Raw genomic sequence first — 14,030 nt, 5'->3', positions numbered from 1 at the left:
GCCAAGGGTGGGCCTGAGATGTTGGAGCAGGGAAGCCAAGTGGCCAGGCATGACTCTTCCAGGTTAGAAAGTCAGCTCCAGGGTGAAAGAAGTTTGGGCTACATCATGCAGGAGCTGCCCGCCAGGCTAAGAGGTGCAGAGGTTCTCCCAGAGCAACAGGGAGCCACAGGCCTGGAGGAGCAGCTGAGGGAGGTGCCTGTGTCATATTTTAATCAAATCCCTCTGCACTGGCACCTGCAGGGGACAGGGCACTGCCCCTAGCTGGGTCTATAGCTAACTCATCCTGAGCCAAGCCTCTCCCCGCGCCCAGGTGGGCAGCTCGGAAGTCAGGCAGGTGACTGAGGCAAGATCCTGAGGGACGTGGAGCTAGGGAGACCTGCTTATCCATCACCTGCCACCCACGGTTTGTTGATTCAGGCGTGCTGGGCTCCATGACGCCGGCACTGGCCAACCAGGACGGCCACACGCAGAGCTCTCGCCCCACACCGCCTGCAGCAGGCGCGCAAGGGGTTTCCTGAGACCCAGCAACCAAGAGCCAGGGGGGCGCTGTGCCCCCGCCCCTCACCTTCAGGTGCTGCTGAAGCTTGCCCAGCTCGCACCGGACGCTGGTGTTCTCCTGGGCCACTTTCTCGCGGAGGCCCTTCTCAAACATGGACTCTCCCAGGGCCTGGGCCAGCTGCGTGTCAAACCTGTCAGAGCAGAACGTGGGTCATGGCCCCAAGGCGGGTGTGCCTGGGCCGGGGGCGGGGGAGGGAAGGTGCGTGCTGGAGAGAGGCAGTTAGCTTGCTGAGAACCGCTAGGGAGAGAAAGAGAATTAAATGATGGAGGGTTTGTGGATGTGGGGTAGGAATCCTGAACACCAGAGGGCAACGCTGAGGGTTTATAGTTATCACAAAAATACCGGACACTTATTTAAAATGTGATAAAAACACATACACAAAAATAAAAATAGAATAAAACTATACAAACAGAGAATAAGAACAAAAAACATATATATATATAGAAAAAACTAACCTATCAGGTTTGCTGACATATGCCAAGGACCTTTAATTCTACAAGGCCCAGGTTTGGCATCTAACATCCACTGATTGGTACATGAATGTATTTATCAGCACAAACAAGGGATATTCAACATTTCATATTGTGCATGATACTGTGGGGCTCATGCACTCATTAGCCATATTAGAGCATGGTTATTACTGATAGAACGCTGGACAGTTATACATTCCATCTTGTCTTCATTTGGTTCCTAAGCAGACAACACAGAGACTGGACAGTCCTATGGGGGCCGTCGGGGAATTAGGAAGTACCTACTTTGGAGGGCACCTGCCCCTCCACCATGGTGACCACTGGGTGGGAAGTGCTTCTTGGACTGGACATCATTCCACTCATCAGCCTCTGCCCCTGTCACAGGCGAGGAAACTGGCAGAGGCTCTGACAAGCCTCAGTAAGATGTGACTTTGGTCACTTGCCCTCAGCCCACACAGAAAGGCCACGTGCTCCAGGGAACTGGGTGTGGCCAGAATGGCTGAACTGGGCATGGGGTTTTGGCCTTGGTGAGAAGAATGTCTCCCTTGTTACAAGATTATCCAATGTCCCTTAATGCTAGATGGTCATTCAAAGCCTCAAGACTCCTGAAAGAGCCAACTACAGGTCATATGAGCGAGGCCTACTGTTGGAAGGCCCCAGAGGTTTTCTGATTGGCTGTTGGTGACATCATTCAAGAGACATTATTGGCTGCCTCTGAAATGGCAACACTGTGATGATGATAATGGTCTAGCAATCCCAAAGTGCCAGGCTCTGAGCTGGGATCCATGGGGTCCTTATAACAATTCAGTAAGAAACACATTATAACCATTCCATACAAGAGAAAACTGAAGTTCAGAGAGGTGAAGTGATTCAGCCAAAATCCCAAAGTGGGTTTGAACCAGCTTCTCTGCTGATTTAGCTGGTCCCCCATCTACCTGTTCATGCCCTGGAACAGGGAAGGAAAGACAGTGGGGGCCAGACAGTGATGGATGTTTTAAAGGAGTCCTTACTGGGCCACCTGACGCCAAAGAATGCCTCCAACAGACCCTAACTTTTGGAACACACTGACCGATGAACTGCCTGAGGCCAGAGGGACTCACACCCTTCACCCCACTAGGAGCGGGCTGGGGGTCCAACCTCCTGTGGCTCCAGCACAGGCCTTTTCCCTGTGGAAGCAGCTGGGAGCTCCATCAGCCCTCGAAACTGAGCTTTGTGACCCATGAGTAAGCATGGCAACAAGAAGCCAACCTCAAATGGAGCCATTCTGGGCCACTCTGAACTTAGAAGCCAAGGTGGGGCAGGGAACTCTATCAGCATGGAGACATCCCTCCATCCAGAGCCCAGCAAACTAAGGAGGCAGCTGCATCTACACTTCGATTAAGCTTAAAGAGGTGTGAGAAAGTAACACTAACTTCTAGATCTCTCCCTCACTAAAGGCATTCTGCCTGAATTTCCACCGTTAGACAGAGACTTCTACTCCCTTATGGGCTCCCTGCTAAAATGCTAGCCCGCCTAGAAAGGTAATGACTGCTATTTGCAATGAGCATCAAAACATAAATTAGCTTCTGCGAAGATATGGTAGTGGAGTAGAGAGCGTGACAGGGCAGGTTAAGTCTTAAGAAGAAGAAATGTAAGTAGGATGAAATGGGGACTTTCCCGGTGGCCATCATGGGGAGGTTCTTGAGGACCTGGAATGAAGGATTCTGCCCAAGGGGGTCGATCACAGGAAAGACCAGAGAGATGGAATTTTCTGGCTGCATAAACTCCAAGGGCAGAACCCTGACCCCTGCCACCCATCAGAAATCTGAAACCCCCTCATAAGGCATCTCAGAAGTGGAACCCACAGATAAAGGGCAGAATTGTCACAGCTGGCAGAAACCTGAGGGGTGATGGAGTCTCACTTCTCAATTTACAGGCGGGGGTCTGTCAGAGCCCCTCTTCAGCACCAGGTGGCCTGCTTAAGTCCAAGGACGGCTCTGAAACATCAGTCACTGTCTGGCCCAGACAGGTAGTGTCACTTGACAAGGTCACCCAGGAAATGACCAAGGTGGGACTAAGCCATTCTCCCCACTGCAAGGACAAGGCTTAGCCAGAGCACCCATGGGAAGGTGGAAAAGGAAACAGAGTCTGCTCTCAGCGAGAAGAGAATAAGCTTCTCTTGTTTTGGGGGGCGTACTAATAACACCCCAAAGAGCTTCTTTCCCCCCCCCCCAAATGAAGGAGCCAGCTCAGGAAAGCTCAAAGGTAAATGAGAGAAACAATATTTAATGCAGATCAAGTTCAAAACCTGTGCCAGTCCCATGGAAATATAACTCAGCTTGCTACCTGTTGGAAATAGGCAACCTCGGCAAAACCACATCCTGGCACACAAAGCAAGGCTTTTCTGTATTTTTATCCTGGACCTTCTCAAAGAGGCTGTATTTCATCTATTTGCCACCTAGGAAGTTTCCATTAAGGCTTATCTGGCTCAGAACAGGACCCCTGCACACCTTTACCCTCACCAGGTGAGTTGAAGAGCTTTGGACACAACCAAGGAGTCCAGGGAGGAAGGCACCCCAGGACTGAGATTGCACGTAGGGAGGCCTGTGAGTGTAAACCTGGGCTCCTGGTCTAGGCTCCACCCACGGAAACCTGTGACAGCACCGGCGGAAAGCAAGCACGGGGACCAGTGTGCAGATTCAAGACTGGCATCTTGTTTGTGCACAAAGCCCAGTCCCTGCCATAACTGCTCACGTGAGCTGAGAGTCTAAACTTCAAATGAAAAGGGCACTGACTCAAGTTTTTGGCCTCCTCTCCATTTTCGACAGTGGGAATAGGAACCAGACTCTAGTCCTGCGGGATCTACCAACTGTATCATCTAGTCTTCACCACAAGGGGGGCGCTCCACCTAAGGAGAAGAACCAGGCTGAGAAGGGTTGAATGACTTGTCCAAGGTCACACAACTAGGAAGAGGCCCAGCTGGGACTTGAACCAGCACTTGCACCCCTAACCACCAGGCAAGGCTGTCTTTGCCCTCCACAACGAACTCTACACTTGATAAGTGGGGATGCGGAGGCCCAGAGAGGCCAAGCAAGTTCCCCAAGCTCACATGGTCAGTTGGTAATAGAGCTGAGACTGGATAACAGAAAAGAATTATTTCTTGCTGGATTCTTGGGAGAACGATATAGGAATGTGTGAGGGGAGAGAGAGGAAAATTAGAGCAGAACAAGGATGGTAGGCTCCATGGATGAAGAGCCCTGACTGAAGTGGAGGGGTCTGGAAGAATCCGGAGACCCCAGAAGACCCCAGCACCCAGGTGATGACGTGGAACGTGACTCACTTCTTCTGCTTCTTCTCTAGCTCGTGGTTTCGGCTCTGCTGGTTCTCCAGCAGGAAGTGGGTGTCCTGCAGGTCGCAGGTCAGATGGTGGCACTTCCTCTTCAGCTGCTGGGCCATCCTCCTGGCCCCCTCGTAAGCACTCTGCAGCTCCCCAAGCTGTGGGAGGAGTAGAACCAATCAGCCACCTCTGTCGGCGCCGAACTGCCCCCTACTTTCTAGGTCAAGTAGCTGCTGTTTCCAGTGTAAGTGTAATGGGAAGAGAATAAGCACGGGGGCTGGAGCGACCCCGTCCTGACCACTTTTCACCTGTGTCACCATGAGGACGCTACTTCTCTGAGCTTCAGTTTGCTCAGGGATAAAACGGGGCGGGGGTGTCTATCATTCTCTTAGGGTTTTTAATTTTCCTCAATAATCCTCCTGCCAGTGTGCCCACAGATTCTTTACATGCCCTGCCTCAACTCGACAGCCCCTTGAAGACTATGCATAACTGATATCCCCATCAGTGGGCATAATCTGGGGAGACGCATGCGCATCAGCCATGAAGCAGCCAAAATGGCACATGGAGAAAATCTGACCAGGAAACCCCTGAGACAGGCTCTAAAGGTCAGGGCAGTAACTGGCACTTGAGATGGGCTGACTTCCACAGGGACACGCGCTGCTGGAAACAAACAGAAAAGCCACGGCACTTGCATCTTCCTCCAGGAAACACCCTCCCAAATGTCCTAGTTTAGATCTGGGGGCTTCCCTGGTGGCGCAGTGGTTGAGAGTCCACCTGCCGATGCAGGGGATACGGGTTCGTGCCCCAGTCCGGGAAGATCCCACATGCCATGGAGCGGCTAAGCCCGTGAGCCATGGCCGCTGAGCCTGCGCGTCCGGAGCCTGTGCTCTGCAATGGGAGAGGCCACAATAGTGAGAGGCCCGTGTACCATAAAAAAAAAAAAAAAAAAAAAAAAAATAGATCTGGGAGAGAGGGCAACTCAGCACACTCGCTTTGAAGAAATGGCCTCATTAAAGAATTGCTTTAAATAAGCGAAACGCTGAGTTAATGAAGCCTGTAATTCTAAATTCAGTATTTGAAGGCAAATGGGATGTTTTCATATATTCTGCTGCTCAGAAAAAGGTTGCACTTTTATTACTTTTTAATGTAGCATGAGTATCCCTCCTTCCTTGGGGAGGCTGACCCAACTTTATAATTTGTTATAAAAGAACTGGGCTGTTCCCCTGTGGCTGTCCCTTGCTGGTTATCTATGTCTTCTGAGGATCATGATACAATGTCCATCTTGGAAGTGACCCCTAAAACCATCTCCAGCGAGCCTCACTTCCACTGTTTATAAAATCCTGTGTGATCTCATCCTGGCCCACCTCTGCAAGTTGATTCCATGATACTTTTCTCTCACAATGAGGAGATATATATATATATATATATATATATATATATATATACACACACACACACACACACACACACACACACATAAAATAGCGGGACAGGAAATATGACTTCAACTCTTATTGTGCTTACCTCCAATGGGGACACCAAGAAGTAAGCAGATAATTACAACACAGCATGATGAAGCTTATATCTGGGGAAATAATTCAGGGGCACCCAACCCAATCTGTGTCAGGGAAGATTTTCTGGAGGGAAGGACATTTAAGCTGAGATCTTAAGGTTAGTTGGAGATATCTAGGTAGGGAACGAAAGTGTTCTAGGAAAAGGAAACAGCATATGCAAAGGCCCAGAGGTGAGAAAGAATAAGGCTTTTTGGAAGAAGGGAAAAAAAAAAGTGCAATGGAACAGAATAGAGAGTCCAGAAAAAGACCCACAGAAATACAGTCAGTCGATTTTTTACAAAGAGGCAAATGCTATACAGTGAAGCAAAGACAATCTTTTCAACAAATGGTGCTGAAACAACTGGTCATCCACATGCAAAAAAAAAATGAATCTAGACAGAGATTTTACACAAAAATGAACTTAAAATGGATCACAGACGTAAATGTAAAATGCAAAACTAACTATAAAGCTCCTGGAAGATAACATCAGAGAAAACCTTGATGACCTTGGATTTGGCAATGACTTTTTAGATATGACACCAAAGGCACAACCCATTAAAGAAAGAATTTATAAGCTGGGCTTTATTAAAACTAAACATTTCTGCTCTGCAAAAGACATTATCAAGAGAATGAAAAACCACTGACAGGAAGAAAATATTTGCAAAAGACATATCTGATAAAGAACTTATCCAAAATATACAAGGAACTCTTAAAATCCAATGATTAGAAAACAAACAACTCAAATAAAAAACAGCCAAAGACCTTAACAGACACTTCGCCAAAGAAGGCTACTGATGGCAAATAAGAATATGAAAATATGTTCCACACCTTACGTCATCAGGGAAATTAAAACAAGATACTACTACACACCTATTAGAATGACTAGAATACAGAACACTGACAACACCAAATGCTGACAAGGATGTGGAACAACAGGAACTCTTACACATTGCTGATGGGAATGCAAAATGGTACAGCCACTTCGGAAGACAGTTTGATGGTTTCTTACAAAACTAAACATACTCTTACCATATGATCCAGAAACCATGTACTTTGGTATTCACCCAAAGGCACTGAAAACTTACATCCACATAAACACCTGCACATGGATATTTACTGACAAAACATGGAAGTAACTGAGATGTCCTTCGTAGGTGAACTGATAAATGAACTGTGATACATCCAGATGATGGAATATTATTCAGAGCTAAAAAGAAATGAGTTATCAAGCTATAAATGAAAAGATGTGGAGGAACCTCAAATGCATATTCCTAAGTGAAAGAAGCCAATCTCAAAAGGCTGCATATGGTATGATTCCAACTACATGACATTCTGGAAAAGGTGAAGCTATGGGGACAGTAAAAACATCAGTGCTTGCCAGAGGTTGGGGGCAAGTGTAAACTGATGGAGCACAGAGGATTTTTAGGGCAGTGAATCTATTATGTATGAAACTATAATATGGATACATGTCATTATACATTTGTCCAAACCCATAGAATATATGACAGTAGGGTAAACCCTAATGTAAACTACAGCAAACTACAGTCTTTAGTGATGGGTCAATGAATGTTCATTGATTGTAACAAATGTCCCACTCTGGTGGAGGATGTTGATAATGGGGGAGGCTATGCAAGTGTAGGGATAGCAGGTAGATGGGAAACCTCTGTACCTTCCTCTCAATTTTCCTGTGAGCCTTAAACAACTGAGTTGGTTGGACTCAGTGGTGTGCTGGAGCTGTCTCCTACCAACTTACAAGAGCTGATTCTGCACATTTCTTCCCAGTTCCACATTCAGTGACATCACAGTGGGAGCCTGAAATTGGCCATGGTGGGAACATTTACACCACGGAAATTGGCAACTGGCAAACATTACATATCAGGGTCTGTTTTTAGAGCGACAGTTTATCAGCACACCACAGGTTAAAGTGTAGACTGGGTAGAATGCAGACTAGCGGTGGCTGGAGACAATGCAAAACAGAGGCCAAACTACTTTCATCTAGACATTCCAGACAAGGTTACATTATATTTGTAATGCCCAGCTGCACTTTCAAGAAAAAAAGGGAAATTGTAGGATGTCAGAAATGCAGAGGACACAAAACAAGAACACTCATGGTAGATGCTAACACTATGGCAGTCAAGGTGGGGGAGGAGAAGAGCGGCAGAAAGATCCAGAAATATCCCTAATGATAGAGGCTGTGTTCAAATGCCCAGAGGGAGACAGGAGACAAGGCCTTGGGGCCATGGAAGGTGGGAGCTTGGAAGGAAGACCCTTGCACTAAGTCAGGACCCTGCAAGAGCTGCACCTATGTGACAGGGGACAAGGAAAGCTCCACCCATGGCCTGGAAGGTGGTAAGAATGGTTGCTGCCACTCTGGCTCCCAGTCAGGGAGAAAGGATTCCCGTGAGAAATCAAAACCCCAGGTCTCTGCCTCATGTGGGTTCGAAGCTCAGCCTGACACTTTGGACATGCTGCAGAAATCTGAAATGCAGAATTTATTTAGCATAACCTCGGGGGCTGCTGCAGAAGAAAAAGTGCAAAAGTGCTTCTTCTAAGAGGAACACATTCAAAAACGTAAGACTCCATTTAAAATCAATAAAAAGGTTTTAAAATTTTTTCAAATAAGATAGACTCAATTAAAAAAAAAAAAAGCTAAAGACACATAAAATCTCCCCACAAGAGTCAGAAGGGAAAAAAGGAACATCTACAATGCAAACTATGTGGGGCTGGTGTGTGGGAGGCGCCTGTGGAAGATGAACTCACAATCAAAATTTACAGAACACACAGGCAAACAATTCCCAGCGATAGTCAGTCTAACTTGCGATAACAGAACGATCTGAAAGTGATGCTGAAAGATCCCTTGGCTGCTGTGTGGTTGAGGGGAGAGGCTGGAAGCAATGAGACCAGTTAGGAGGCTGTTGCTCTGACCTAGACGAGAGATGGAGGTGGCAGGTTAGGCTAGAGGCAATGGGGGCTGATATCATTTGACTACTTTAAGAGCACATTACAATCATTTTATGGATGAGAAACCTGAGACCCAAAAGGTAAAAGTGCTTTCCACACGGTCAGAGCAGAAATGGATGAGAAACCTGAGACCCAAAAGGTAAAAGTGCTTTCCACAAGGTCAGAGCAGAAAGGGAACTGGAACTCAGGTATCCCAAGCTCACTTTCATGTTCTTTAGTCCAGTGTAGAACATTCGCATGTAGAGAAACTATCACCCATATCACATAGCGACCTGCATATGTAATATCAGTGGAGGTGGAGAAGCACGGAACAGGTGATGCCCTCTCTCCCTTCCTGGGTTCAGCCAACACCCTGAAGAGGGAGGTGAGACCCTGCCCAATCGCTGCCACTTTTGCAACCCAGACTATCTCTCCCCCGCCTTACCTTCTGCTCCAGCTCGTTCCTAGACGCCAGCTCTGAGTCCAGCCTCTCCTCGGACTGCTGGAGACGCTTCCTGAGGAACTCGTTCTCCATCTGAGCACAGTCGAAGCGCATCTGCCACTCGTCTGCTGTTTAACAGAGTCAGAGAGACCAGGACGGGAGGCTCAGTGAACGAGGGTGGTTCTCTCCCACGGTCTTAGCTCTTTGTGCACAATTTCACAGTGTTAATAGAATTCCTGAGGCTCGACCTCAGGCTTCAGATTAGGAAATCCCACTTTAAGTCCAAGCTTTAAAAACCACTTCCTCCAGGCAGCCTGCCCTGACTACCTCCAGGTGTCTAATGTTATTGACCACTCACTATTTTAAGCTTGGTCATTTTATACTATTAAATTTCTCTACAAGTGTGCAAAGACCTTTTTTTCCCCAAGGAAAGTCCACAATTTTTGAGGGTAGGGGAACTGTTTTAGTCATTTGCGGGTTTCTCCACACCCTCTAGAAGAGTCCCACACACACAGCCGTTCCCCCCCACATGGTAACACAAGTTCACCAACTGGAGTCATCCTACTGGCCTACCACACTGGGTGACAAGAGTATAAAATCAGTGACTGTTGGTTGAATTAATTAACAAATAAACCAATGAGCAATAATTAAAGTGTCTATTAAATGAAGAGCCACAGACACACTAGTCGCAAGATGTCTGTATGTGATAGCAAAACAATCCCTTGATTTGGTAAAAAACTAAAAAAAATCATTTGCTCGTGTGATGAAAACTGTTTGACTGAAGAGAACAGGCTACAGTAAGTTGTGATATCTTTTAACTGAATAACAGAGTAACATCCTTTAAGGTAATGGAGATGTGGACAACACTGCACAAATAGACAGTTTAAGATACAGACCCATCCACTTCTCCATCCATCCACCCATCCATCATCCACTGTGCCATCTACCTTCCATCCATCCAAACACTCACTGGGCACACTACTCCATACCAGGCACAAGGGATCATGAATAAGAAACCATTCTATCTTCTGAAGTATCTACTTGTGGAGACAAACATGTAAAAATTCAGCTTCAACACAGCATGACCAGTAGTCTCATAAAGGAACTTAAGGATATCCAGAAGAGGACTCAAACTCATAAGGGCAGCAAACTCTGTTTTGTTCATGATTGTGTCCAAAGGACTTACTACAATGCCCAGCATATCATAAACGCTCCATGACTTTCACTGGAGAGGTGGGTGGATGGATGTTAGGGTGCACGGAGAGGTGGGTACGTGGATGGATGAATGGACGGTAGGGCCGAGGTCTTGTAGGAGTTCACCCCAATAGGGATTCTCACATAAAACAGAATAATGATATAACTGTAAGAAGTCAGAGCCTCTTCAAGTTTCCATCAAGGTAAATAATATCATGGTAGGAAAGGAATCCTATCTCCTCACCAGGTAAAAAGTCTCAAGTAGCAAACAGCACAGCCGGCACAAGGAAGGGGCAGCAGAAAGGATTTCTGAGGCAGCCTGTGTGCTCTGTGCTCCAGAGAGGGGTGGGAGTGGGCAACACGAACAGGTGAGGAAACTTCTCCATTCTTCAAGGCTGATTTCCACCTCCAGCCTCCCTCCCCATGGACACCATTCAGTATGTGTAAGTGAGCCCTTCATTTTCCACTCACATCTTTCCTGGGTTTCTCTGACCTCCCCATTTACATGGCAAGTTCCTTGAGAGCAGGGCCCAACTAAAATTCTTCTATAAACCACCCCCTGACACAAAACAGGGTCTGGCTCTGTGCTGGATGCATACCGTAAAAGGTTCTCTTTAAATACTTAACCATGTATATAGTGGGAAAACATATATATTTTTAGTAATTTCTACTCCACCTTGATCCATAGAAGAGGCTGTGGTGCCACTGCAGTGGTGTGATTAAAGCGTTTTATTGCTTCTTTCAACTTTCCTGTATTTTAGAAACTTTCTGTAATGAGTATGTTATTACTTTCATAATGAAAAACAAAATATTTGTGGATTAGCTCCCTGGAATAAGCATCCTGAGCAGAAAGCCTGCACAGCTAATGTGCTCATGAGTTAAGCGCATTTCCCCCATCGTCCGACTCCCGTATCTTTGCACAGGAAAACAAATGGCTGGGGAGTATCATTCAGACATAAATCACAGTCGGGATGGAACTGGAGCTGATGTTCTTCTGGGGAAATTGTGCGGTTCTGGGCCAACACGTTCCCCACTCCCTGCGTGGGCCCTGCCTTGTTGGGTCTCAGGTATGTGAGAACCCCAGACTCCTGTAGATTAACCTCCCTGGTAAACGCCTGCCCTGGGGGCAGCCAGGAGGAGAGGATAACGAGAGGAGAGCAGGAAGCACGTGTGCCCTGCCTCTCCTCCACCACCTCCGACCTTGGCTCCTCTGAGTGTCCCTGATGTTTCTAGGGCATTGATTCTCTGGGGGCACTGAAGGAATGGTATCAACGTTTCATAAAGGCTGACAGACACGCTGGGAATCCTCCTCAGCTGACTCATTTAGACTGGGGAGAGGAGGTGACAAAGATGTCATCCTGCCCATCCAACCATTAGATGCGAGTCCCCAGGTTACCGTCTAAGGCGGGCACCACCAGGAACCCCTGGCTCCTCTGAACATACCTCTCACTGGGCAATTCAGGGGTCCTCTCACCCTCTCTCCATTCATTCAGTAACTGCTAAGTGCCTGACATCACTTTTAAATGGGGACAGTAGCCGCTGCTCCATGGATGATGAGCAGGGATAATGATCCCGCTATCAGTAATAGCAGAAATAATGATAAAGTAACTAACAGCTACTCAGCATTCTGTATCATGCACGTGGCTAAACACTTTCCATTAATCATCTATGGCTACATCCATTTGAAAGATGAGAAAACCGAGGCCCGAATATGTCTTTGCCCAAAGCCACCCATCTAATAAGCTATGGAATCGAGTCAAATCCAGAAATGGGATTTTATAGATTTCACTTTTTAACCACTGAGCTACCTTCCTCAAAAATTATATTAAAAAGACTCATATAAATATAAGGGTGCCTTGCCCATCCATAGAACCACTATTTTTTTTTTTTTTTTTTTGCGGTACGCGGGCCTCTCACTGTTGTGGCCTCTCCCGTTGCGGAGCACAGGCTCCGGACGTGCAGGCTCAGCGGCCATGGCTCACGGGCCCAGCCGCTCCGCGGCATGTGGGATCTTCCCGGACCAGGGCACGAACCCGTGTCCCCTGCATCAGCAGGCGGACTCTCAACCACTGCGCCACCAGGGAAGCCCAGAACCACTATATTTTTAAATCATTCTTTGCATTATTACTAAACAGCACCTGCCACACTGATAATTTATTACTTGGGATATTGTTGGACTATCTGTTTAATGCCTGTGTCTTCCACTGGGCTGAGAAGGCAAGGACTGTTCCTTTCTCTCCACCAACGTCTCAGCCCCTAATGCAGCGCCTAGAGCTTCATGAGCATGCAGTACATGTGAATGAATGGAATAAAAGGACAGCTTTTCCACCAGCGTCTAATCCCATGGGTCCCAGTGGCTCACCTCCTCCAGTGTGATTCCTTTCCAAATCATTCAAGCGAATTTTCTGCTGGGCTTCTTCCAACTGCTTCTCCACTTCTCCCAAATTCTTCTGGACTTGCTCATACTTGCTCTGGAAGAGAGGCCTCAAGGTTTCAAACTGGAGCTAGACAGAGGCCATCTCACCTAAGGTGCCTCCAAACCAGTACTGGCCACCTACCCCCTGCACAGTCTTCACCCAGGACACCTTCAAGGCCAAGACTTAGGAAGACTCAAATGTCCCCCAGGACTCCGAGTATGGGAGTCAGTAAGCCTGTGCATCCCAGATGTGAGCACGTGGCGGGGGGCGGGCAGGCCTGCCTCTCCCAGCCACTCTGCTCAGCCGCTCCCACCCCCAGCACTCCCGACCACTCGCCTTTAGCTCCTGAACTTCCCGGGAGGCCCGCAGCCTCTCTGCCCGCTCACTCTCCAGCACATGGCAGGCCACGTCCCCTTTGAAGCGCTCCTCGGCCAGCTCTGCGGTCAACTCAGCAATCTGGGAGGGGGAGGGTTAAGGCAGGGTTACTTGCTGGCACTGCACGCCCTTCCGCCTCCACACATACTCCACAGGACCACCCTTGAATCACTGGATCTTAAGGTGGTAAAGAGCATGGCCACTAGAATTTTACTGGTCTTGGTGTTAGAATTCCTGGCTCAACACTCTGAACCAGGCAGGATGCCTCTCGGATGCTCAGTTTTCTCAGCTTTAGCGGGGTGGGGATAACTGATAGAATTGTTGTGGGAATTGAGATAATCCACATAAAGCTTAGCACGGTGCCCAGCACATAGTAAGCATTCAATTAAAAACCAGTTATTCTAGTAGAAACTCTCTTTAGCCATCCTTCAGGGAGCCATCTCACTGGACCAACCAACAGGCTCCCTCAGTAAGACACACTCACAGGTGCCCAACCCCCAGGTATGCTCTCAGCCAGGAAACCCCTCCATGGCTCCCCAGGGTCCACCTGCCCCTATCAGGTGACAGCCACGCTCACCTGGTATCGACTGTGTGTGCTCCAAACCTGTTTATGTCTCATACACTTTTACCGCCATTATCTGTACTATTAGCTATTACATAAACCTGTAAAATGTGACTGGTCAAAGAGTTTCCATGAAAACTAGGCTGAATGCTTTGGAGGTAACAAATACAAGTGAGTTGCTTCTTAAAATTCTGTCAAACAT

General features: G+C 47.5%; 1 protein-coding gene across 2 annotated transcripts in view; it reads right to left on the bottom strand.

Moving 5' to 3' along the window:
• MYO18B (myosin XVIIIB) overlaps positions 1-14,030 on the bottom strand; it is a gene marked incomplete at both ends in the record, with an annotated part of 226,000 nt that overhangs the window by 100,662 nt on the left and 111,308 nt on the right. For both annotated transcript variants that reach the window (XM_079717540.1, XM_079717539.1), the window contains 5 exons: positions 566-689; positions 4,349-4,503; positions 9,284-9,408; positions 12,837-12,945; positions 13,228-13,347. In XM_079717540.1, the coding sequence (XP_079573666.1) occupies positions 566-689; positions 4,349-4,503; positions 9,284-9,408; positions 12,837-12,945; positions 13,228-13,347 (633 nt within the window). The remainder of the gene's footprint in view (positions 1-565; positions 690-4,348; positions 4,504-9,283; positions 9,409-12,836; positions 12,946-13,227; positions 13,348-14,030) is intronic.

Source organism: Hyperoodon ampullatus (assembly GCF_949752795.1).
Source record: "Hyperoodon ampullatus genome assembly, chromosome: 13".
In the NCBI taxonomy this organism is placed as follows: Eukaryota; Metazoa; Chordata; class Mammalia; order Artiodactyla; family Ziphiidae; genus Hyperoodon; species Hyperoodon ampullatus.
Note: the sequence above shows the minus strand (reverse complement) of the source record. Positions and strands in the feature narration are given on the sequence as shown.